We start from the raw sequence: 26,606 nt of genomic DNA, 5'->3' as shown, positions 1-26,606 counted from the left end.
ATTCCATACTTACTGATAATATTCAATACATTACATCCCTGCCCATTACAACAACTACAGTGAAGTTACTAATCACAATGATGATAATGTAGCAGCCATAAAGAGATCCTGTCTGTTATTTATCTAATTTGACTAGGTGGTCCACTGCACTTGGTGATAAAGCTGTTTGATAGTTCACATTTTGCACTTTCTTGTTCTTTCTTTCTTTCTGGCTCCTACTTCATCCCATTACACAAACACAGGATTCGTTGTGAAAGGTTATGCTAATAGCTCCTCACTGCCTCACCTTGGCATGCCTCTGGAGGATGACATCAAGGAAAAACTCTTCAGCTGTGGACACCTCCCTGCTCAAGGAACTGCTTGACCGTTTTCGTGCCGTCTGGCCGGTCCTTGGCATCTCAGGTACCACTTTAGCAGAGTCTGAGGTGGTGCGGAGAACATTTTGGTGGCCGGTCAAGCTGCCACCACTCTCACTACCCATGGGTGGTGCCACTTTGGGGGCAGAGGCCGATGAGAACGATCGGCCTCGTAGAACCTAGGTCACCAAAGACAGTTTAACATAATGCAAGAATGAATTATGTTACTAGCCCTTCCAGTCTGGTGATGTATTTTTGTGGTTTATTCCTACCACGTCCAGATACTTATCTTAAGCTATGAGGGAGCCCTCATAATGAAGGAGTTAATGAAGGCTATATCTATCCCCTAATTCTGAAAATATTTCCTGAGGAGAATAAAATCAACTGGAGATAGTAGGAATAAACTACATCACTGGACAGTACGGTTAGTACCAATTAAAGGAAACAATATATTATGACCATCTGTCTTATATAAAGTCCTTTATACAGCAGGCAACAATCTGGAACAATTATCTAAGGCAATATGATTAGGTTCACACTAATTTTTCTGCAAGAGAAATGTTAACACAGCTGTATACAATATAAAATGAAATTAGATCCAAAGGTTTTCTATCAAGCATCAACTTTTGCTTTTTGTTCTATCGAGTATATTGTGATATCTACTTAACTGTCTTGCATTAAAATGTGCATGACAGCAATACACAAAAAATATAATATTATACATTACTGTATATACATAATCATCAAGCCTAAATTTTTTTTTTCTTTATGTAGTAAAACTGGGCCTGAAACAGAGAAGCCTGACCAAAATTATCACTTCAACAAAATAGAAAAGGGGCCCCAAATCAAAGTGACATAATATCTTGGCAACCTGCATTGTACATAGCAATTATAACAGATGCTATCCTTGATACACATTCTTACTATATAATAGATAACTAATAAAGGAGATCCATTGAAACAGAAGGTCTGATAACTGAATACTGTAACTGATAGTATGTCATGAATCTGCCATATATTCCCAACAAATATCCCATTTATATACATAAACTATAAAAACTCATACAACGCAATCAGCGATGAGGCATTTGTCACTACACATTCACACACACAGAACACAACAAGCCAGCATGTTCATACTAAAAGACTATCCATATTGTACAGCCACACACCACAGTACTAGGGTATACCAATACTGTACAAAGCAAACTTTAATACATTCGGCCCCCAACACAGGCAAGGGTATAGTGAGCAAGAGATATTGTCAAGTCTGAAATCACAAATACTGTACCAGGATAAAAGATAGATTCTCATGAGCAAAGGAGTAGTTGCAGTGGCCAAATGGGTTCAAGTACATGCTATTAAAATACTAAAGGGTCACGTGGTGAATGACAAAGGGCATTTGGTCACAAACTGGTATGGTGCACACTCCAACAATAGTCTTCTATATAGGGGCAAACCTTCTATCTATCTATCTATATACCTAGGCTGCTTCCCCCAAGGAAAGGGAGGTAGCTGAGACAGGACGACACACTCCCCATTTACTCATCCATTCAAACACATTCATTTGCATCTTAGCCCCAAAGGGGAGAACAGACAGATCCTCACCGCACCACACCGCACAAGGGTCAAATGCCCAATGCAATCAGTGACATCCGCAGCAGGGCCCGACAGCAGAGCTGGTTTACCCCTGCCACATCATAACAGACTCATCCCCTTACCCACACCTGACCTGAAATAGCTGATCAGACCAAATGCGGGAGAATATCCCCTCAGGGCTGCGTCATCACTTATTCATTCACAATTTCTCTCCATTTATTTCTGTCACGCACAGCCACTCTTCCTTGATCAACAGACATCCCTCTCGCATCCAACGCTCTCTTAACACTGTCCATCCATCCTATTCGTGGTCTTCCTCTCAGCCTGACACCTCTCACATCAGATCTAGTTATCTTTTTCACCAATCGCTCATTATCCATTCTCTCCATATCCCCAAACCATCACAACACCCTCTGCTCAACTCTACCAGCCATCTCCCGAACAACTCCAGTTCTCCTTTGCACTTCATCATTCCGCACTCGATCCATACACGTCACTCCACACATACTCCTCAGACACCTCATCTCCATTACATTCAAACTTTTCCTCTCTGCACCCATATTCCATGTTTCAGCCCCATATAATGCAGTCGGTACCACAACACCCTCATACAGCCTTCTCTTTACATCCATTCTAAGTGAACGACATCTAAACACTTTTTTCATTCTTCCCAGCACCTTTCCTACTTCATTTATTCTAAACTTCACTTCTGCATCTATTCTTCCATCCACAGCAACATGTGACCCTAGATATTTAAAACACTCTACCTCCTCAAACAACTCGCCATTCAAAACTATATTCATCCCCCTACCATCTATCAACCTCGTACACTTCATCACTTTACTCTTATTCTCATTTACTTTCAATTTCCTCCTTTCACACACCCTTCCAAACTCCTCTACCAACTGTCTCAATCTCTCCTCTGAATCAGCCACCAGTGCAGTATCATCTGCAAACAGCAGTTGCTTCAGATTCCACTCTCCACCATCAACATTCACCAGACTCAGACCTCCACCTAAAACTCTTGCATTCAAACCTTAGACCCTCAAAAACAGGAAGCATATGACATAAAACCACATCACCTTTCTTGTAAGCATAGTAGGTCTTTCAGCACCTCTTCCTTAGCAATTTATTTTTTGCATAGTCCATCTATCCATCCATCATTCAATCTTATGTCGCCCCATGAGGAGTGTAGAGGCCCAGGGCCAGGCAAGTTGGTCTTGACATTTTAGATGAGTGACCACCCTCACTCATCCCTGAATAGCATAACATGAGCAATAATCCCTAACCACCCCTTAGACATAAACCTACACAGACTCAATCTGATTGGAGCGCCTTAATTACCAACTAAACCACCAGGTACCATAATTTGGTTATATGGTTACCACCTAGCATAGTAAATGGTTTCCAGGTATATAGGAAACCATTTGGCTTGTCACTCAGTGTAGAGTCACCCATAAGCAGAAGGAAGAGGAATGAATGATAGAAGAGGTAGTGTAAAGTCACCCATAGGCAGAAGGAAGTGGAAAGAGTGAAGGAAAGAAAGACAGAAGCAGAAGGAAGGAAGAAAGAGCAGACACCTAAAACAGCACTACATTGAGTAGATGGTGAGCACCCTTTTGCATAGTACATCTAATTAGTCTCTTGTATGTACTTCATGTCTTTTCAGTATTGACATGGATTACATAAATAATGTGGTAGGTAAGGGTGTTCATCATCCACTAACTCGATGTAGTGCTGCTCTCAGGTGTATGCCCTCTCCTGTCCTCCTTCCTTCTTTCCTTCCTTCCTCATCTGTCTTTCTGTACTTCATTCTTTCCTTGTCCTTCTGCCTACAAGTGTTGTTACACTCCCTCTTCTGTCTTTCTTGCCTTCATTCTTTCCTCATCCTTCTGCCTATGGGAGACTCTACACTGAGTGACAAGCCAAATGGTTTCCTGTACACCAGGTAACCATTTACTACGTTGGGTGGTAACCACATAACCAAATTATGGCGCCTGGTGGTTTAGTGGGTAAGTAAGGCGCTCTAATCAGATTGGGCCGGTGCAGGTTTATATCCAAGGGGTGGTTGGGATTTACTGCTCACGTAATGCCACTCACAGATGAGTGAGGCTGGTCACTCTCATCTTAAATGTCAGGACCAATTTGCCTAGCCCCGGACTCCTACGCTCCTCATGGGGCAACGTAGGATTGGATAATGGTGATGATGATGATTAATTAAATAATATGCAAGAAATAACTGATGAGCTGTACATGTGAAAATGTAAAATACTGATAAGAGGTGCCACAAAGCCTCCCAAGCCAAGAAGAACAATGCCCAATAAAAATGGGGTTCAGTGAGCTGGGTCCTGGAGTTTTCTCCCTAGGCTCCTTTCCATCTTTCTGATACATATTTTAAGAACCCATCCAATAATATTCAATACAAAGTAACCATTAGGCTAATAACTGTAAATAGCAATGAATTAAACATTAAAATGGTTTATTAAGCATAACGTATCAATTCACCCTCGATGCATGTAGTTTCTTTGGCTATGTCAAGATTCAATCATGAACAATAATTTTCTTTCATAACATTATTTCTTATAATCTGGCCTTCGTAAATAAGAGGACGTAATAACAAAAAGTAATAAAATGAACAATGATAAGGGTTATGACTATGAACAATAGACTTACTCAATGACCGTTTTTTCTGGGATTTACTGAACAGTACAGTATTTCATTTAAGTAACTTAAATATCTTTAAAGCTGGTGATGGTACTGTTACAGCAGAGGGAATGTGATAACGTGAAGTTTGATACAAGGGTGTGGGAAGTAACTTCACCTTGTGCAGAGTTTGTGATAAGTGAGTGCATAAGAGATGTATTAGTATTGGAGGTCGGCTGCAAAATAATGCTGATTTCGTACGTGCGGGGTGTCAGAGAGAGCATGTACAGACTGTCAAAGATGAAAGGACTGATCTTGCTGGAGAGTCTCTTGTCTGTGTGGAGGAGCTTTGCTATTTGGGGGACATGTTATGTCCTGAAGTTGGGGCTGCAGCCAACTCCGAGGTTAGGGTAAGGAGAGGTTGGAGGAAGTTCAGGGAGCTGTTGCCTCTCTTAAAACTGACAGGGCTCTCCCTCTCTGCTAAGGGATCTTTATATGCAGCATATGTTTGGAGTGTAATACTGCACCATAGTGATGCTTGGGCAGTATTGGAAGAGGATATTCACAGGCTCAAGCATAAAGAAATGACAATGATTACATGTTTGAGTAATGCATTCCTGAATGTGAGGCCTGGGGGGGGGGGGTGCTAGGACTGCGACTGCAGAGTTAACCCGTGGACTGCGAGCCACAGCTCAGGCTGTGCTGGCTGTGCATCACCCTTAACTATACTCCACCCCTGTGCAAAATTAGGCATGGCACTACGCAATGACGGAGATTTTTTTTTTTTTTTCTTTTTTTTTTTTTTACCAGATGATGCCCTGTATGTTCATCTTCAGGTTTACAATAAACAAAAATTATTATTTATTATTTTTTTTTTTTTCACTACTCCCCCACACAAAGTTAACCCTTCGTGGGCCAGGGGCTACCAAGTTACATGGAAGGCCGATGGGGTCCCAGCAGACCCCAAACCTTAATGGTGTATTTCTGCCATATTCATAAACTTATATCTGCTAAACACTGTACGCATGTTGTCCAGGACACGGCACGTGGAACCAACCCACCAAATGTCCCTTTTTGTTTTGTTTTGTTTTATTATTTTAACAAAAAAAATTTCATTTTATCAATTTTATTAAAGTTTGAGTGTGGAAGTACTGATTCTACACTTATTTGAATGTCTGACTGTCAGTATTCTTGGAATAGGTTCCCAAAATAATAACAAGTTCATGTGTAAAGTAAATTGGCATGATCATAATATAAAACTATCCCTAGAATGTTCAAATTTGGAACAACAATTTCTTGTTTTATCCTCTTGATAAGCATCTTCTTTATTACTACCACCACTTGCATTTTCAGAATTATCATCAGCACTCACAGGAGACTCAATACTACTCACACTAATTTCACTGTCCAATCATTCAATCACTTCATAATCATCAGCATCGGATACAGATAAATCACCATCTGAATAATTTTCTTCTTCTTGGTGACCTTCTGCCACCGCCATTGAGGCATAAAACTTTGCTACTGGTATTGACATTGTCCTAATGTTTGTAATCTGAAATATCTGAAAAAAATATATTAAAAAATATAGTCACAAGAAAGGCCAGGTGGAGTCCTGGCAGACCCACTGACATCTATTGCAATGTCACTCCTTAATCGTGTGAGATTTTTTGTTCAAATTTTATGAGGATATAAAATAACCATCTACAATAAAAGTCATGAGAGGCCAGGCTGTGAAAGTAAAAAATGGCTTAATGGCAACATTTTAAAAACACGCTGGGGTCCGCAGGGACCCCATTTGCCCACGAACGGTTAAGCATGGCACTATGCAAAGATGGAGAGATTTTTTTTTTTTTCACCAGATGATGCCCTGGATGTTTATCTTCAAGTTTATAATAAAAAAAACATATACATTTTTTTTTTCCCCACACAATGGGATAGGATAAAAAAAGGTAAATGCGCAATCCACGGGTTAACGAGAAGAATGGGACTTGAATGTGATGAGCGGGGGTAGACCGAGATGGTTTGGGCATGCTGGGTGGATGGGAGATGACCATTCCGTGCAGATGGTGAGAAGTGTGAACGTCAGGGGTTGGGTTGTGAGAAGCAGACCAAAAAAGACCTGGGACAAAGTCACAGGATGTGGTCTCAGGGCAAAGGGACTGAATAGGGAGGCTGCCACAGACTGAACAGCATGGAAAGCTACCATTTGGTGACCAAGATCGACACATGCAAGCATGTTGGACTTTTTAGAAGCAATATACTATAATACGAAAAAATTATGATGGGCAGTCAATAATTCTATTCCAGAGACTAACTTCCTGTAACCTTATCAGCATCAATAAGAAAATACAGTAATGGTAAATATCAGAAGATAACACTTAGAAGGCTGAAACCACATAGAAGGAAGTGGTTCCTTAATTATAAACCTCACAAGAAAGGAAAACACCAGTTATCATCTGTCTACAAATGTATGTAGGTACTAATTTTGAATAATTTCTGTTTAGTAATTATCACTGATGTGGCCATATTTCTCATACTCTTGTCTTACATAAACAGGATGAAAACATAATATTTTTTTCGTGACAATATTGTATACACAGAGCAATTAGTCACAAGTGGATGATGTGAAGAGAATACCTGATTTTTTTTTCATTTTGGTAAGTGGACACGCACAGTTTTCATCCCTTTTAACAAGTGAAATCACTGTGCAACAAAGGATTATACTGCACTGTTTAAAACATGTTTCTCAAGTGCAAAATGTGTAAACGTGATTGTCAAAGGTATCAAACTCAGTGATGCTGGGAGCCGAGTGTACTTGGGTACAGAGACAGGAATACAACGCAATCAATGTACCAGACATTCAAGCTATTAGGGCTTTACAAAATTTACTTAACAATAAATGGAAAATATCAGTACACAAGGTGATAGAAGGTGCAAAAATTCAAAATGCTTGTGATTATAATGAACCATGTGAAACACTTCTTAAAAGCTTCATGTACTGTAGTGATCTGTGCCTGCTAACACCATACAGTACTAAAACCTACAATCATACCGGTAGTAACACAACTACTCCACTATCAGTCATACGCCATCAAATTTCAATACATAAATCAAAAGTGCAAATCAGTGCAATATCATCTCTTTCAGTATGAACACCATACTTACCACTATTAAGACTCAAATCATGCAATAAAATCCCACACATACTGTACAGCTGCAAGTCTGAGCACCTAGTGAATCAATTTACAGGCTTCCACATAACACAGCACCAAAGTCTACTGATTTTTTATGGTATTCCAAGTGGCACCAGAGGTTTTGCAACACCTCTCCCTTAGTCATTTATTTTGCACATTACACCTCAGAAGAGGTGCTACAAAGCCTCCAATGCCAGCCAGAATGCAGTCCTTTACCCCTTCCTTTGGGCAAAGTGAGTTATGCACCAACCTATATTCAGCCACGGCTTGATCCACAGGTTATGAACCACCTCAATGTTCAACTCAGCACTAAACTCAATTTGTTTTTATGCAGAACTGTATCTAGTATTTGAATCAGGTAAAATCTGGTTCTCATATGAATGACAGTGATCTGTGATGACAAGAGGGGGAAAAAAAAAAAAGTACAGCTTGAAGACATTGCTGGTCAATGTGTTTACCATTGAAATTAACTGACATTTCAGGCAGTAGGTGGGTGGGGGTACGCCAGGAAACCATTTACTATGCTGGGTGGTAGCCATATAACCAAATTATGGCACCTAGTGGTTTAGTGGGCAATTAAGGCTCTCCAATCGGACTTAGCCACTGTAGGTTTATATCCAAGGGATGGTTGGGGTCTACTGCTCACGTAATGCCATTCAAGGATGAGTGAGGCTGATCACTCCCATGTCAGGACCAACTTGCCTACCCTGGGTTCCTATGCTCCTCAAGGGGCTACATAGGATTGAATGATGGATGGATGGATTATTCAATCATTCATTCATCATCTAATCCAGTGTTGCCCCATGAGAAGCGTAGGAGCCCAGGGCTAGGCAAGTTGATCTTGACATTTAAAATGAGAATGACCAGCCTCACTCATCCCTGAGTGGCAGTACATAAGCAATAAACCCCAACCATCCCTTGGATATAAACCTACAAAGGCTCAATCCGATTGGAGTGCCATAATTACTCACTAAACCACCCGGCGCCATAATCTGGTTCTATGGTTGCCACCCATCATAGTAAATGGTTTCCTGATGTACAGGAAAACATTTGGATTGTCGCTCAGTGTACAGCCACCCACAGACAGAGGGAAGAAGAAAGAATGAAGGGAAAAAAATCAGAAGAGGAAGGAAGGAAAGAAGAGAGGTGACGGCAGACACAGAAAAAATATATATTACAGTATCTGCATTAGTGAGCATCTCGTAGCTGTTGTTGTTGTGCCACAAGGTTCATCTGAATATGAACGACTGCAGCAGACTGGCCACTTCAGCTGGGCACTCCATATCTTTTGTTTATGTTATGCTGAAGATTTGTCTGGGCTGTGGGAGAGGCACTCATGATGAGTGTGCTATGATCTAAGAGGCTGCATTACAATCAGGACAGACTGGAAGTCTGTGAGCTGTATTCTGTGTTGGTATGAAGAACAGAAATGTGATGGCCTCACAGTTGTCTGACTAGAGGACTTGACGACAGGCTGTTGTAACCAAAATTGCACTAATGTTAATTCAAAGTCTTGAGGTGAACAAAGAGTTGCCTAATAACCTAAGGAAGAACAACACACAAGTGGCAGGGCTGGTGTCTGTTCACTAGTAGGCACTAAGAGGTAACAAAACACTTGAGGTCATCGCCCAGCCAACATGCAGGCACTTGGGTCAGCACAAAGCCACTCTGGGACAACTGGGGTCAGTACCTGGGATGCGATGACCAGAACAGTGGAATGTCTTCGCAACAACATCTGTTTGTCAAGAGCCACAAACACAATGCAGAAATTAGTCACTACGGTACACTGTGAAATAAATTATGGTCTAAAGGAATTAGTTCCTACAATAAGGTACACTGATGCCTACATCTTAACTCATCAACTAAAAAAGCAACAAAAAAGAAACTAAACAGTACAGTAATATATATCAGGCATAAAGAACCCAATAACCCATGCAAACAAAATGCAATAAAATACACAGATTTACCCTCCATCAAAAATCTATTTATCCTTAACAGGCAGACGTGAAGCCATGTCCAATTTCCTCATTACAACAGTGAATTAAGTTTGTTATTTGATTACTGCTAAAACAGTTTCCTATGTTACAATCTTCTTCAAGGTCAAGGGGAGATGCATTTCAAAATACTTCAGAGTATCAAACTGCCTTAACTGTATTTTATGTTAGAGTTCTTAGTCCGATAATCTATCTATCTATCTATATACCTAGGCTGCTTCCCCCAAGGAAAGGAAGGCAGCCGAGATAGGACGACACACTCCCAATTTACTCATCCACTCAAACACATTCATTCGCATCATAGCCCCAAAGGGGAGAAGGGACAGATCCTCACCACACCACACCACACGAGGGTCAACTGCACTGTGCAATCAGTGACATTCGCAGCAGGGCCCAACAGCACAGCTGGTTTACCTGACCTGATCAGCTGATCAGACCAAATACGGGAGAATATCCCCTCAGGGCTGCGTTATCATTTATTCATTCACAATTTCTCTCCATTTATTTCTGTCACGCACAGCCACTCTTCCTTGAACAACAGACATCCCTCTTGCATCCAACGCTCTCTTCACACTATCCATCCATCCTATTCGTGGTCTTCCTCTCAGCCTGACACCTCTCACATCAGATCTAGTTATCTTTTTCACCAATCGCTCATTATCCATTTTCTCCATATGCCCAAACCATCGCAACACCCTCTGCTCAACTCTACTAGCCATCTCCCAAACAACTCCAGTTCTCCTTCGCACTTCATCATTCCGCACTCGATCCATACACGTACTCCTCAGACACCTCTCCATTACATTCAAACTTTCCCTCTCTATTACACTCATTTTCCATGTTTCAGCCCCACATAATGCAGTCGGTACCACAACACCCTCATACAGCCTTCTCTTTACATCCATTCTAAGTGAACAACATCTAAACACTTTTTTCATTTCTCCCAGCACCTTTCCTACTTCATTCATTCTAAACTTCACTTCTGCATCTATTCTTTCATCCACTGCAACATGTGACCCTAAATACTTAAAACACTCTACCTCCTCAAGCAACTCACCATTCAAAACTATATTCATCCTCCTACCATCTACTGACCTCGTACACTTCATCACTTTACTCTTGTTCTCATTTACTTTCAATTTCCTCCTTTCACACACCCTTCCAAACTCCTCTACAAACTGTCTCAATCTCTCCTCTGAATCTGCCACCAGTGCAGTATCATCTACAAACAGCAGCTGCTTCAGATTCCACTCTCTACCATCAACATTCACCAGACTCAGACCTCCATCTAAAACTCTTGCATTCAACTCCCTTACAAAACCATCCACATAAATATTAAACAACCAAGGTGACATCACACATCCCTGCCGCAGCCCCACTCTCACGGGAAACCAATCACTCACAGTATTTCCCACTCTTACACATGCTCTACTACTTACATTAAAACTTTTCACCCCTTTCAGTAACCTACCATCAAGTCCATACAATCTTAAAACAGTCCACAAAGCCTCCCTATCAATTCTATCATATGCTTTCTCTAAATCCATGAATGCCCAAAACACATCCTTGCCTTTCGCTAAATACTTTTCACACACTTGTCTCACAGCAAACACCTGGTCCACACATCCCCTCCCTCTCCTAGAGCCACACTGCTCATCACCAATCACTCCCTCTGTACGCTCTCTAACTCTCTTAATTAACTCTCTACCATGCACCTTACCTACAACACTCAACAGACTTACACCCCTAAAGCTAGTATATTCATATTTATCACCCTTGTCTTTATACAACAGGACCACAAAAGCACTTGCTCAGTCAACTGGCACCATACCTTTCACAAAGCACACATTCAACAATCTTACTAACCAGTTAACAATAGTCGCTCCACCACCCTTCAGGCATTCCACAGCACACCCATCTATACCTGCAGCTTTCCCTGTTTTCATTTCCTTTACTGCCTCCTGCACTTCCTCCTTCGTGATCAAAGAATCATTCAACTCACCCCACACATTTATTCCCTGAACCCTTTCATCTGCCACAATCTCAGCCTCCCTTTCCTGCTCTACATTTAACAATCTTTCAAAATACCCTGCCCATCTCTTCCTCACTGCATCCATCTCAATTAACATCCTTCCATCCTCTGCTTTTACTCACTCTTCCTTCCCAGACTCTCCCTTTTGCACCCTTTTCACCTCCTTCCAAAACATTTTCTTACTCTGTTGAAAATTCTGTCAACCGCCTACCCCACCTCTCACCTGCTGCCACTTTAGCATCACGCACAGTCCTTCTCGCCCTGTTTCTCTTTTCCTTATACTGTACCTCTCATATGACACCTCATCCTTCCTCTGCAGCCACACTTCATATGCACGATAATACAATGACATAAGTTAAGAAAATCAACATTCCGAAATCTAACTCCCATCTAAATATGATTTTGTGTTCTACTGCTGCTAAAGCTTAAATAACTGTAAAACGTAATGCTCTCACATATCATATGGAAAAAAAAAAAAAAAAAAAGTAATTTCCAAAAGGATAACACATTCTGGCCGATGTCATACAATTCCATTCAGATGTCGGGTACCTGTAGTAGAAAAAGGATTGAATACTGCATCTTTGTGCACTCTAATGAGAGACAAGAAATTTCAATATCACTATATGTTAAAAAAAAAAAAAAAAAAAAAAAAAAAAAGCTGCCAGTCTCCATGGAAACACATGTACTGCTGGAAGCTCATGGAACAGAAAGTGCCCTAAACAATGTGTGGTCAATTTTGGCTGATGAATTATAACGAGGGGATGGAGAGGATGGTAGCACCTCCACCCAGACTTGCCCTAGCCTACTTTCCAGACTTACCCTAGCCTATTTGCACTCTCCCACTTCCATCACTACAATTCACCAACCAGAAGTGACCCAGTACTTGTGTCTAGCGGGAAAGGCAGTGTCTCTTATTTCACATACACACAACTGTGCAAATATACCATTCCATAACCAAAACAATCACCCAAAACTATGCTTTTCTTCACAGTCTGGTAAAAGGTGCAAATCACTGTACCTTCAGGCAGTACATAAACAGTATACAAATCAATTATCTCTGATGCCTCCCTCACTCCTATGAACTTTGACAGAGGTCCACCATTCTGAACAATGCTATCAATTCCATTCTTACACTCAACTGCAAATGACAACAAATGGATATCTTCCTGTGATAGCTTAGTAACCATTAACATCAATACTGTACTTTGTTCTTCCATCTGTGGTCATTTTTCAAGACAAACAGGAAAATAAGGCAATCTAATACTGCACTCCCTTGAAAGTCTAAATGGTATTCATCCTCAGTAAGTGAATGCAAACAAGAACACTTATCAGACTCCCAAATTGTTCTCTCCATTTACTCCATTCACATACCTGATTTCACCCAACCTGGTATACAGTACAGTAGCTACTTGAATGCAGGCTGATCATTATTCACAATATGCTTAATGAATGACCAGAAGGAAAATAACTCTAAAATATACATTGGCAATAACCCCTTTTAACATAAGAATGTTATTTTAAATTTATCTGTGCTGCTACCAAACAATGTACAGTATTAATCAGAACACCCTAGTATTGAAGGGGTTAATGAAGCTACTGTATCTGATCCTCCAGTCTAAAACGCCTACCCTATGCTGAAATAAATAATCTAAAAAGAGCAAATGTAAACTAAAAATAACGTCCCTGGGCTGAAAATGTTGAGCAATATTCATCCCCTTCACATCAAACACGTGCCACCATTATTGTTGTTGTTGTGGCCTCAGGTTATCTGAACATGAACCTAACTGACTGCAGACTGAACCTGCCCTTCTCCTCTAGTCTACTGTTTTCCCTTCAGGAGATAAGGAGGATGCAGAGAGACATTTTATATGACCAGGCAGTGAAGCCAATGGAGTATATCGATCCCACTGCAGGAGGGCACTCTTCTTCAATACTATACCACCTTTACTAAACATCAATAAGCAACAAAGGTCAGAGTACCCACCTGAGTATTAGGAAGGATCATGGAAAGGTCCTCATCTGCACAGGAAGGTGAGACAGGAGGTGTGGCATGGGTGAACCCAATCTTAGTGCTGCCACAAGACTGCACTGATGACTTGGGTGAGTCCAGGTCCATTGGATCTAGGAACAAAAAATAAGGAGGCTGGGGTTAGTCATCACTGTCATCATCAGACAGTATTCAAAATAAAAAATTGTACTTAGATCATAGTACTACAGAAAGCCTGGATCCAATCAGTGGTGAATATAAAGTTCAAATTACGAGATAAGCATGGCGGGAAGTATAGTTTGAAATTGCAAGTGACTGAATCAGCATGTAACATTGTTGTTGCTATTCTGGCCCCTGGCTTAGGGTATCTGAATATGAACCCAGCAGATTGAAAGCAGAAGCTAGCCTTCTGCAGTCCACCATCCTCCTTTCAGGAGACAGGGAGAGATGAAGAAAATTTACATAACCTGCCAGTGCAACAACTCAGATATATTGGTGCCACAACATGAAGGCATCCCTCTATCACAAGTATCATTCATACTGAACATTTTCACCAACAATCGTTTCATTTTGTTTCGTTTTTGAAAGCACCAACACGCTTGCATTTGTCGGCCCTGGTCACCTAATGGCAGCTCTCCACGCTGCTCGGTCTCTGGCTGCTTCCCTAATTAAATCCCTTATCCCTGAGGTCACACTCAATGACCTCATTCCAAATCTTTTTCAGTCTACCTCGCACTACCCCTAACATTAACGATTCACACTTTCTGCACCCAATTATCATCCCCCATCTTCTCCATATGCCCAAATCATCTCAATCCACTTCTCCTTATCACAACACCAATACACTTCAGTCCCATCCTACCCTTCAACTCTTCCATTATAACCCAAGCCCCCCCCTCCCAAGCCTCACACTCATGGACACACTGCACATCCACCTAATCACTGTCATTTCTGTATGTTTGAGCTTGCGAATATCCTCTTATTTTACTGCCCAAGTCTCACTACCATACAGCATTACACTCCTAACACAAGCTGTATACAAAGATCCCTTAGCACGGAGGGAGAGCCCTCTTTATGTCAGGAGAGGCAACAGCTCCCTGAACTTCTTCCAACCACTCCTCACTCTAGCCACAGAGCTAGCTCCGGCCCCACCCTCTGCACATAACATGTCTATTCATTATTTTTGACAATTTCCAAATTTCATAAACTCACCTACTGTTAGTCAGATAACATGTAATTGTAGTGCATGAGTAACTACAGATGATTTTTAACCCCCTGATTATGAAAAATATCATCCTAAACTTAATATACTCCTCTAATGGTAACCTGAATAAAATGATGCTGATGCTGTGGTACTGAAAGGGATAAAAATGGTTTGCGTTTACATTTTTGCATTTGCACAATTGCAAGTTTCAAGAATTTGGCATTATTTGCAGTTGCGGAAGGCAATTTTCTGAGTCTGCAGATTTGCGTTGGAGAACTTAATTTTTGTTTGCGGTGCTCACCTCTGATCAGAACCTGGATTCACAGACAGACTTACAGTACTGAACAATTATTTCCCTCTTGTACCTATGATCTACTTTACAGGAAGAACAAGAAAGAAGAACAAGAGACATGGGGACATTTTGCACTCTCCTTTCCTTGTCCTTCCCACAAAACAACTATGGCTCTTAGAGGTCGAAAATAACACAGACCTATTGATCTAAGGAAGCGGATTAGGTCTTTACTGAGATCCCACTTGCCGGCCTCCAGGGTGGCATCCAGCAGCCGTGTGGCCAGACTACGACTCACTGTGGCATTCTCAAGGTTCTGAGAAGTAAATTAAAAATCCATTAATTTCAACCAGTACCATATAAAAAGTCCTTATTATACGTCAGCTTTCTTAACATTAATTTCTGTTATTAAGTCTACACTGTTTACAAAAAAATTTCAACTAAAGTTCTCCTACTCCTATAAAGCCTATCTACCAGCTTTCTTTAATTTAAATAAATGATGTCATATTTTGGAGCACCCCCTATTTATTACCATAATTGCCTGTAACTTATAAAGACCTGGAGAATAATGAGGTAGGATGCAGCCGTATCAAGCTGGGCATCTTCCAGGGCCCTGATGAAGAGCTGCTTAGGACTGCCAGCAGCAGAGAACAGGTAGCGCCACAGCGCCAACTCTGTCTTCCTTGCACACTGCACCACTGTCTGTAGATATACTGGAAACTCACTGATGAACTCAACTACACGTGGCAACAAGCAGTCTGGTAGAGGGTCCTTGCTGGATGCTTCTTCCTCTAACACCTGAAAATTACAATTACACTACAACCAAATGAGCAAGATGCTAGTATCAACTGAATTTAAATTCTCCAGCACATGTGTGTACTCTCTTTTGACTTTCAAGGTCAAAGTATCTGAATTTAGTCTGGGAAATGAGCCCTTTGACTGCTGGAATTTCTCTTGACTGAACATAACTGTCCAGTGTAAGACTATTGTTACTAGATTTCTAACTGTACCAATGGCATAGGAAGGGTTACTGGCAGTAGTTTTTGAAACCTCTAAAAGCTGGGACTTCTCCACATTGAACAAAATCTTATGATGCTTGCCTGAATCAAATAACAACAGGGACAATCTGCAGCAAAAGGTGAAAAACAATGACTGGAATATGAGTGTACCTGGTGAAGGAGCAGCTCAAGGGCATGAGGGAAATATGGCAGTTCCCGGCATGTGTTGGCCACCTCCCAGGCATGGTAGCCAAGGTTCCGACGCAGCAACTGACGCAACAACTGATGAAGATACACTTGGCTCTGCAATAATAAAACAATGTACCAGTATATATTACAGTACAGTAAAACCTCACTATAAAGGACTAATTGGGGCCCAAGTCATTCAAAAAAAAAAAGCGAATTTCCGATAAAAGCGATATCTGGACTTCCCCCTGCTAACCCGGAATTTTTCTGATATATCAGACATTAATCAGGATCAAACCAACGGTTTTTAAGCTGTTTTCACTACCACTGCAGTACTGCACTGCATTATACATTCACTACAACAATCAAATGGTGTAATGTATGGAAGCAGTCATTCCTTTCTAATATCCTTTGAATAATGAAAAAAAAAAAAAAAAAAAAAAATTGGTTTAATCACGCTTTTTCTAATGCCATCCACAACGAGAAAGCCTACAAATGGTACCGGACCCAACCCACCCCTAAACCTCATCTTTTTATATGTTTCTGCCCTGAATCATACCAAGTCTGTTCTTCAGTCTGCTAAAAATAATTTCATCCATACTAAATGCTCTTGAACTCTCCAACATGAATTCTTCCCACTCCTACTGGTATCTTGCCAAAAACCTTTCTAACAACTTTACCTTGTCACCCTTCCCTCCTCTTTTCCACTCCGATGGCTCTATAGCTATTTCTTCTACTGATAAAGCAGAACTCTTCACTCACACGTTCTCCTCCAATTCCACCGTAGACAATTCCGGTGCCGTCCCTCCATCTCTTCCCTCCTCTGACTTCCTCATGGCTGACATTAAATTTCTTTAACTGATGTATCTTCTGCCATCACAGGCCTCAGTACTAATAAGGCATATGGGCCTGATGGAGTCCCTCCTGTTATCCTCAAGAACTGTGCTTCTGTGCTTACACCCTGCCTAGGTCAACTTTTTTGCCTTTGTCTGTCAACTTGCACCTTTCCTTCTTGCTGGAAGTTTGCTCTCATTTAGCCAGTCTCAAAGAAGGGTGGCCATTCCCATTCCTCTAACTATCGCCCAATCGCTTTAACATCCTGTATCTCGAAAGTTTTTGAGTCTATTCTTAATAGAAAAATTGTGAAGTATCTTCCCAATCACAACCTTCTTTTCTGATTGTCAGTATGGGTTCCATCAGGGACATTCCACCGGTGATCTCCTCACCTACTTTTCAGACTCATGGTCATCCTCCTTTTGGAACTTTGGTGAAAGCTTTGCTATTGCATTTGACATGTCAAGGACATTCAATCGAGTCTGGCATAAATCTTTAATTATCAAACTACCCTCTTACAGTTTCTGTCCTATTATCTGTGCCTTCACCTCTACCTTCTTTTCTGGTCATTCTATAGCTGCTGTTGTAGACGGCCACCTTTCTTCTCCTAGATCTATCAACAGTGGTGTTCCTCAGGACTCTGTCCTATCACCAACTCTCTTCCTATTATTTATCAATGGCTTTCTAAGCTGTATATCTAATCCTACCCACTCATATGCTGATGACTCCACCCTTCACCTTTCCATTCGCTTCCTGCAGTGTCCATCTCAGCAGTTACTTCAACAAACAAGGGATGAGGTTATGGCACACCTAATGTCTGATTTGGTTCATATCTCTCACTGGAGTAAAAATAACTTTGTTGTTTTTAATGCATCAAAAACTCACTTCTTACATCTACCAACCTGACAGAATTTTCCACAGGGGTACCCTCTAATATTTAACAATCTCCAGCTCAATCCTGCATCATCTTTAAACATACTTGGGGTTTCATTCTCTAGGGATTTATCTTGGAAAGAACATATTATCTCTCTTGTAAAATCTGCTTTCAAGCCAATTCTGTACCTTCTTTACCCCTGCACAGTTGTTGACTTTACACATGGGTTTTATTCGCCCCTGTGTAGAGTACAACTAGTGTGTGGGAAGGCTCTCCACACACTGCTCTTCTCAACAGCACAGAGTCAAAGGCTTTTCGTCTCATTAACTCTCCTCCTCTTACCGGCTCCCTTCAATCTCTGTCTCTTCACAGCACTGTTGCATCTTTATCTCTTTTCTATCGCTACTTCAATGGTCATTGCTCCTCTGAACTGTCTGCTTGCATCCCTCCACAACTACAGCAGGCACATACCACCCCTCTAACAACCAATTCTCATCTCTTTTCTGTCAAACTCTAATGCAAGAGTTGACCCCAACTCCCAGTCCTATATGCATGCAACAGGTCAACTCTGGAACTATCTCCCTCTGTCTGTTTTTCCTACTGCCTACGATCTCCAGTCTTTCAAACACAATGTGTCCAGGCATCTCGAAATGAATGGATCTTGAATATGGCTCTCTGTTATCTTGTTTTTGTTTTTCTTCTTCAGGGGGGCAATTTGAGGCCCCTGGCCTTTGGTTCCTTCTTCCTTGCATTAAAAAAACAAACAAATAAACTTTATGTTAAACATAGCTGAAGTGGTCTGGCAGTCCTGACTGCTTCTGGCTTTACTTGACTTTTTCCAATATACTGTATACGAATTTAGTCCGGGCGGCTCCTCAATTCCAACAAAAGCAAATTCTGGTCTACTGATGTCCATTATATCGAGGTTTTACTGTACTTTTAAATTCAATACAAAATTTACGACAAAAGCCATTCTAAGTGACCAAATTCAGCAAGTACAAGAACATATAATTAACCTGTGACTCTGTGATTCAGAAGTGTAAGACTGAATGTACTAAAAAAAAAAAAAAAAAAAAAAAAAAAAAATATCATCATCATCATCATCTAATCCTGTGTTGCCCCGTGAGGGGCATAGTAACCTGGGGTTTGGCCTGATATTTAAAATGAGAGTGACCAGCCTCACTCATTCTTGAGTGGCATTATGTGAGCAATAAACCCCAACCACCCTTTGGATATAAACCTACACAGCCTCAATCTGATTGCAGTTACTTAATTACTCACTAAACCACCAGGCGCCATAATATGGTACCTAACATTGTACTGTAAATGGTTTCCTGGTGTACAGGAAACCATTTGGCTTGCCACTCAGTGTAGAGTCTCCCATGGGCAAAAGGAAGAGGAAAAAGTGAAGGAAAGAAAGATAGAAGTGGGAGTGTAATGTCACCCATAGGCAGAAGGAAGAGGAAATAAATCTATTTATCTACATAACTAGGCTGCTTCCCCCAAAGAAAAGGAGGCAAGAATGAAGGAAATAAAAATAAATGGCAAAAATAAATAAATAAATAAAGTTTCAGAGCCTATACAACCATTCCTTTCAATATATCATTCATTCATTCATTCATCATCTAATCCTGTGTTGCCCCACGAGGAGCATAGGAGCCCGGGACTAGGCAAGCTGGTCCTGACATTTAATATGAGAGTGACCAGCCTCAATCATCCCTGAGTGGTATTACGTGAGCAATAAACCCCAACCATCCCTTGGATATAAACCTGCACCAGCTCAATCCGACTGGAGTGCCTTACTTACCCACGAGGTGCTATCTCTAGTTATATGGTTACCACCCAGCATAGTAAATGGTTTCCTGGTGTACAGGACACCATTTGGCTTGCCACTCAGTGTAGAGTCACCCATAGACATAAGGAAAAGGAAAGAATGAAGGAAAGAAAGACAGAAGAGAAAAGAAGGAAAGAAGGAAGGAAGAGAGGAAAGGACAGGAACCTGAGAGCAGCACTACACTGCGTGAGTGGATAGTGAGTGCCCTCACCTACCACCAAAAATATCACACACACAAAAAAGTCAAATTCAGGCTTCACTTATTATCAGAATACAGCGCATTTGAATGACTAAATCATAGGTGATGGGAAAGATACTAAGGCAGGCAGTTCCTGGGTTACATATTTAACTGTGTAATATAGCTTCCTCCTGGAGCTGGGGGAGAGGAAACCACCTTTTCATTATGAAAACAGAATTGTATACTCTCTGGCACAAAGAGATAATATACCTGGGGTCTCTTTTTCCTTTGATTCATGTCCCCAATGAAAACAAACAGCTGTGCTCTGAATCTCTCTAGTGCAAATGAGTATGGCAACAGGTCAGGATGATTTACTTGCTCTAAACTGATTGTGACCGAGTCAGACCCTTCACAATATGCATTATTCATAAGTAAGAACAGTGCTGTATTAATCCACTGGTGAAAATTTGCAGCAGAGTACAGAACATCAATAATCAAGAATTCTGACAGTACTTAGCTACTGTACAATAAAAACTGCAAAAAAAAAATAAAGAAATCTGCTATGTATAGCAGGTGAACATATCTGCCACAGACAATAGAGGCATCATGAGACATACTGTGCGTTCAACCACAGTAAGGGGCTGGTGGTGGGAGGCAGCATCACAGGCAAGCAGGGACGTGTCAGTCTCCGCACCCAGAAGTATCCCCTCCTCAAACATCACCGCTGCAGAATAGACAAGGGAGGATGGTAAATTATAAATTAAGGAATCTCTCTACCAACTCACTGCAGAATAGGGAGGAGAGGATAGTCAAATATAAATAAAGTAATCCGTTTACCAACTCACTACTGAATAGAAAAGAGAGGACAGTAAAGTAGTTATAACTAAAGGAATCTCTCTACCAACTCACTGCAGAATAAAGAAGAAAGGACAGTTATGTATAAACAAAGGAATCCTCTACCTAAGCGATGCAGAACAGAGAAGAGAGGACAGAAAAGTACCATGTAAATAAAGGAATCCTCTACCCACTTGCAGCCTGTGCAGCCTATTAGAGGAGACAGGACAGTCAGAATGAATTCGAAGAACCCCTCTACCAACTATTCCAATCAAATGAATGTTTTTAAATTATCTATTCTTGCTACAAGCTGACAATTTTATTCAAAATTTTAATAATCTATTCTTGCTACCAGCTGACAATTTTATTCAAATTAACATAGTCTGTAATTAGTGTAAAGATTTACACAGTCTATATCTCACTCCTCCAGTTCAAAGAAATCTCTCAAACTTAACAAAAGCATCTGCAGATAAGAATGAAACAAAAACACACCATCAGACTGAAAAGCTTAAATCAAACCAATATCATAACCTGCTTCCTTTTAAAGAACTCTGTACTAGAGGTAGGTTAGCCAAAGTATTTTGTTTTTCCAGTACTGTGGGCTTAATCACATGCTAAACCCAGTTAACTGCTTCCCAACAGTTGCTGAAACTATTGGGATAATAGAGATGTCAGATGTTAAGTAAATAAAAAAAATACTAATTGTGGGAGTCAACTGGGATCTTGGCTCTACTTGCAGCTGAGCTTCCTGACCGACAGATGACTGTGTGGCTAATTACCATACTTGTTATCACATTTCACTTGCAAGGTAGTGTCAATAAAATGTAATGTGCTGTGCATAAAACTATCATCATCATCAAGACCTCTTTCTTACCTAAAGATGGGGTGAAATAGGGTTGAGAGGGCAAGAAAAAACTGGCACAAGGAAAAACTATTAACTAAATATTACTCTGCTTACCAAGGGGATATATGGACGGAGTGAAGGGGAGCATGATACGACGAGCCATGAATGTGTGAGATTTGTCAGCAGCATTGGGGAAGAGAGGTAGCCAGGCCCGCGTACCGTGGACGCCACAATGCAACCACAGTGCATGACTCAGGTGTGGCTTGTGACTCACTGCACTGCTGCTGCACCACAATGCTTCACAACTTGATGCCAGCACAATGGGAGTCATCTGAGCACTATGAAACTGAAATATAAAGCATGGTTGGTTTTCAGGTAAGTAGAAACAGTCGCCATTTAAAGTTGTTTAATTATAAGTTGATGTTGACTTAATGACTCATTCTTTACACTAAAGTTGTGCAAGATTCACAGCAAAGAAGACAGGAGTAGGTATTTCTGGTGCTTTTAGCTTCTCAATCTACAACCAAAGGCATGTCTCAAAGTTGTTTCAGGTAAAAACAGCATTTTGCCTGCACACATCCAAAACTTTAACGTGAAGAATGAGTGATGAATACATCTCTCAGAAACTAATAAAATGCCATCTACGTATTCATAAGTTTATTAAAAATTCTAGGAAATCATTTATATGGAACATGGCTACACAAGCTTACTGAAATCTGAAGATGATGGGTGATATGTCCAAGTAGACATAATCAGTGATAAGTACCTTCCCTGTGGCTGGTGCCAGAATATCTAGATCCATGGAAAGAAAACCTAGCAATCAAAACCTCATAAGAGCTACCTTAACCCCTCCGTGGCCAAAGGCCCGGAATTTTCCATGCACACCAGGCCGATGCCGGGGCCATTTTTTGAAGTTTCGAAAATTGATTTTTCATTCGTGCAATATTGAAGAGAAAGTTCAGATGCACCTAACAGTGCAAATCCCAGCTTCCTAGACGCATTTTGTGGCTTGCAATGGAGTGCGGAAGTTGCAGATATATCGGCAACTGATATCCGCCGCCCAGGGGCACTGCTGCAACGCAACTGGGCAGGTGATGTTATTTTTTATTTTACCTCCCAAAACAATGCGAATGGTGCTGAAACGTTGTGCATACATGAGATATGATGACATCAAATGATTTCAGTACATAACCTGTTAGGAATGGCTGGAAAAAAAAGTTATGAATACTTTTTTACCTTTTTTATATAAAATATGTTTATAGTAGTCTCGAGTTATTTTTTATGTTATCGTCGTGCCCATGCTTGGAAAAGTGAGCGAAAGTGTTGAATTTTCGGTCCTAAATGAGAAAACTGCACGTCCTCCAAGGTTAGACTCTGCCACGAGAGAATAAGGTGGAGGGTCAGATCCAATTAGCAATACGGAAGTTGAGTCGCAACATCGAGCTCCCACACCACGAGCATGGCTAAAAATAGAATCATAATGCAGCTTCAGAACTAAGAATAAGTCTGATTATTATGAATACAGATACAAAGCAAAAATAAATACGTTTACAGACAGGGAAAAACGTATTTTTTCCGTAATAACACGTTCATTTTTCTCTATCATTTTATGTTCATATTTATCATTTTACCTTGTTATTTTCGCAATATACATTGCTGTCTCGTAAACAGGGTGGTTGTGTGTGTTTTGCAAGGGAGGCAAAAGATTGTATTCTCTGCCTGGGTTGAGATAATGGGTATAACTATGTGTTTTTAGGCATGACCACAAGCGAAAAAATCGTTCATCCACTCGTCACGACAGCAGGTGGTGAACTGACAGATGATATGTGAGAGGGCGATGTCAAGGTCAGTCTCATGTCCCAGATTTTCGTTCACTTCCCGAAGGTTTTCACAGTTTTCTACAAGTTGCACTGCATCAAATTATCCAAACCATTACAGCAAACCTGAGCAAATAGGTAAAGATACCAAGACAAAAATGTATTTTTCACTTATTATCATGTCTTTTTTGTATGCGACTCTATTACTTCATAATCGTAAACAGGTGGTTGTGTGTGTTTTGCAAGAGAGGACAAAGATTATATGTTCTGCCTGGGTCGAGACGATGGGTGTAGTTGTGCTTGTTTAGGCATGGCCACGAGCGAAAAAATCGAAAATCCATTCATCACAGCAGCAGGCTCTGAACTACTTGATGAGATGTATGGGAGTATAGTGTAGATCAGTGTGAAGATGTTCAGAATGTTCGTTCACTTCCCCAAAATTTTTGCAGTTTTTTATGGGCCGCGTTCAATCGACGCCTGCGGCCATTTATCGGCTAAACATCATTCGATGCCAGCAGCCACGGAGGGGTTAACCCATACCCTCCCATCATCGTACATCATACGACAGTCCATAGGAGCCGCCATAGACCCGTCGTCATACGCCGTACGATTCGCAATTGCAAGGCACAATGCATGTATATTTTTCAAATTTCACGGGTGATTCGAGGCAGGCAGATGCGTCAGACCTTCCTCTAGCTGCCACCAGGCAGCTAGTGATGTTATATCTATCTATCTATCTACCTATCTATCTATCTATATATACATATACTGTATATATATAAAATATGAAAGAGAGAGAGTGAGAGAGAGAGTTTATCGGAGGAAGAGGGAAGAGAAGGAAGGGGAATGTGTAAGGAACAGTGTGCTTGTGACAATATTCAATCAGTATGATAGATAATAATGTAATCTTTGTATATTTTGCAATGTGCACAAAAGACAATACTGATCATGTGTGTGTGAAAACTCAGTAAGAGACAAATATAGTGTTGGTGGGAGAGTGGGAGGTGTGTGGCGCGAAGTGGGTGGGAGGTGAGGTGGAGCAGAAGTGAGGTGGAGTAGAGGTGAGGTGGAGTGTGTCCCATGCTCACCTTCCACCACACAACAATCCCGCGCTACTTATTATTGGGCTGAGTGTACATACCCCTAATAAAATTTTTCAAAGTGTATGTTAGTGGAAACAACAGTATCAGCTAGTCAAGCGAGCCAGAAATCGGCAATTTATGGGTGGTACCATTATGAACCTACATTCTTTTCACCCATTTTTTATATATATACCACAATACTGTTGCTGTACACGTACTTTTGTAGCAAATAAATGTAAATATATGTATTTAGGTTGGTTTTAATTAGTTATCCTCCTCCTTCCCACTGTAGAAAAACACACCAGCTTGGCCACCAACACCTGGCTGAGGTGAAGGGAAACGCACCTTAGGTGCACTTAGAGGTGACGGGAGCAACTTTCTTGGTGTTTTTAATTAGTTTCTCACCAAAAGGGAATGTTTGAGCAAAAAAAAAAAATAAATAAAAAAAAAAAATAAAATAAAAAAAAAAAAAAATAATCGGGTTTTCAGGTGGTGGGGAGGCCCCCCAAAACCGGGAGGGTACGGGTTAAGTAGCCTTTCACCTGCCACTGGTACACCAAGGAATTTTATCTAAGAGATGCCAAATAATGTTCAACATCATCATCAAATCCTGTGTTGCCCCAAGAGGAACATGGGAGCCCAGGGGCAGGCAAGTTGGTCCTGACATTAAAGATGAGAGTGACCAGCCTTACTCGTCCCTGAGTGGCATTACGTGAGCAATAAACCCTAACAATCCCTTGGACAGAAACCTGCACAGGCTCAATCCGACTGGAGTGCCTTAACTGCCCGTTAAACCACCAGGCACCATAATTTGGCTATTTGGTTACCACCCAACAAAGTAACTGGTTTCCAGGTGTACAGGAAACCATTTGGCTTGTTACTCAGTTCAGAGTCACCCACAGGCAGAAGAGGAAAGAATGATGGAAAGAAAGACAGATGAGTGTAAAGTCACCAATAGGCAGAAGGAAGAGGAATGAATGAAGGAAGTAAAGACAAAAGAGGAAGGAGGGAAGAAAGAAAGGAAAGGGCAGTTGTCTGAGGGCAGCACTACATTGAGTGAGTGGATGGTGAGCACCCCAACCTACCACAAATAATGTTCATTCAAGAGAAATTTCAGCAGTCACGGACTTAATCCATCCGTGGTCATGATGGCCTTACAATTTTATTCCAACTAATGCTGTATGATCTAATTCAGTTGACACTGAGTCATACAGTAGGACACCAGGTTTCGCGCCTAACAGGGACTGTGAAAAGTGCTGCTAAGGTTGATTCCGTCAAAGTTGGGGCATCGACCTTATGGGAAACAAGCTAATAGGAACCGGGCCCATAAGAAAACTCACCCCCCTAGAGTATTTCCTACTTTAAGTATGTCCTAAAATTATCTGAAATGTTGCTAATAACCTGCCTCTGAACCTCTGTAGCCAAGCCCGTGAAGCAGTGAACTCTGAGGGTGACGCAATGTTATGTTTCTTTGCAACTGAATCATAAAATAGGCGGGTCTGGTATTAAATTTCGGGCCCTGACACACTAACATCTTCCCGGGTCCTCCTATTCAACTACTGTAACAAACAATGTTCAACCACTAGTGCAACTAAGCCGTACTCGGTCAATGTTTTCACTCGTCTATCTCCGGCGCCTGGCTCAAAATGCTTCTTCACAAGGGCTACATTAGGAGTTAATATTTGGATGTCCTTTACTGTACAGTAATTCAATCTGTTAATTTAAATGTATTTTTCTTAAAGTTATATTGGTCCAGTGATAAAGAAAAAAATATAATTTTGTTGTGCAATTTACCAGTATATCATTTTAATTTTGTACCGAATT

At 41.0% G+C, this 26,606-nt stretch overlaps 1 protein-coding gene across 1 annotated transcript in view; it reads right to left on the bottom strand.

Annotated features, from left to right (window-relative positions):
* The window catches only part of Rich (Guanine nucleotide exchange factor subunit Rich), an 85,146-nt gene that overhangs the window by 18,780 nt on the left and 39,760 nt on the right, over positions 1–26,606 (bottom strand). The window contains exons 16-22 of the mRNA XM_080277365.1: positions 21,998–22,229; positions 20,823–20,929; positions 16,471–16,602; positions 15,860–16,099; positions 15,503–15,617; positions 13,806–13,942; positions 287–535 (exon numbers count right to left, since the gene is read on the bottom strand). Of these exons, the coding sequence (XP_080133491.1) occupies positions 287–535; positions 13,806–13,942; positions 15,503–15,617; positions 15,860–16,099; positions 16,471–16,602; positions 20,823–20,929; positions 21,998–22,229 (1,212 nt within the window). The remainder of the gene's footprint in view (positions 1–286; positions 536–13,805; positions 13,943–15,502; positions 15,618–15,859; positions 16,100–16,470; positions 16,603–20,822; positions 20,930–21,997; positions 22,230–26,606) is intronic.

Source organism: Coenobita brevimanus, chromosome 69, assembly GCF_032717465.1.
Source record: "Coenobita brevimanus isolate Jiangsu-jjx chromosome 69, ASM3271746v2, whole genome shotgun sequence".
NCBI classification, from domain to species: domain Eukaryota; kingdom Metazoa; phylum Arthropoda; class Malacostraca; order Decapoda; family Coenobitidae; genus Coenobita; species Coenobita brevimanus.
This window is presented reverse-complemented; position numbering and strand designations above follow the sequence as displayed.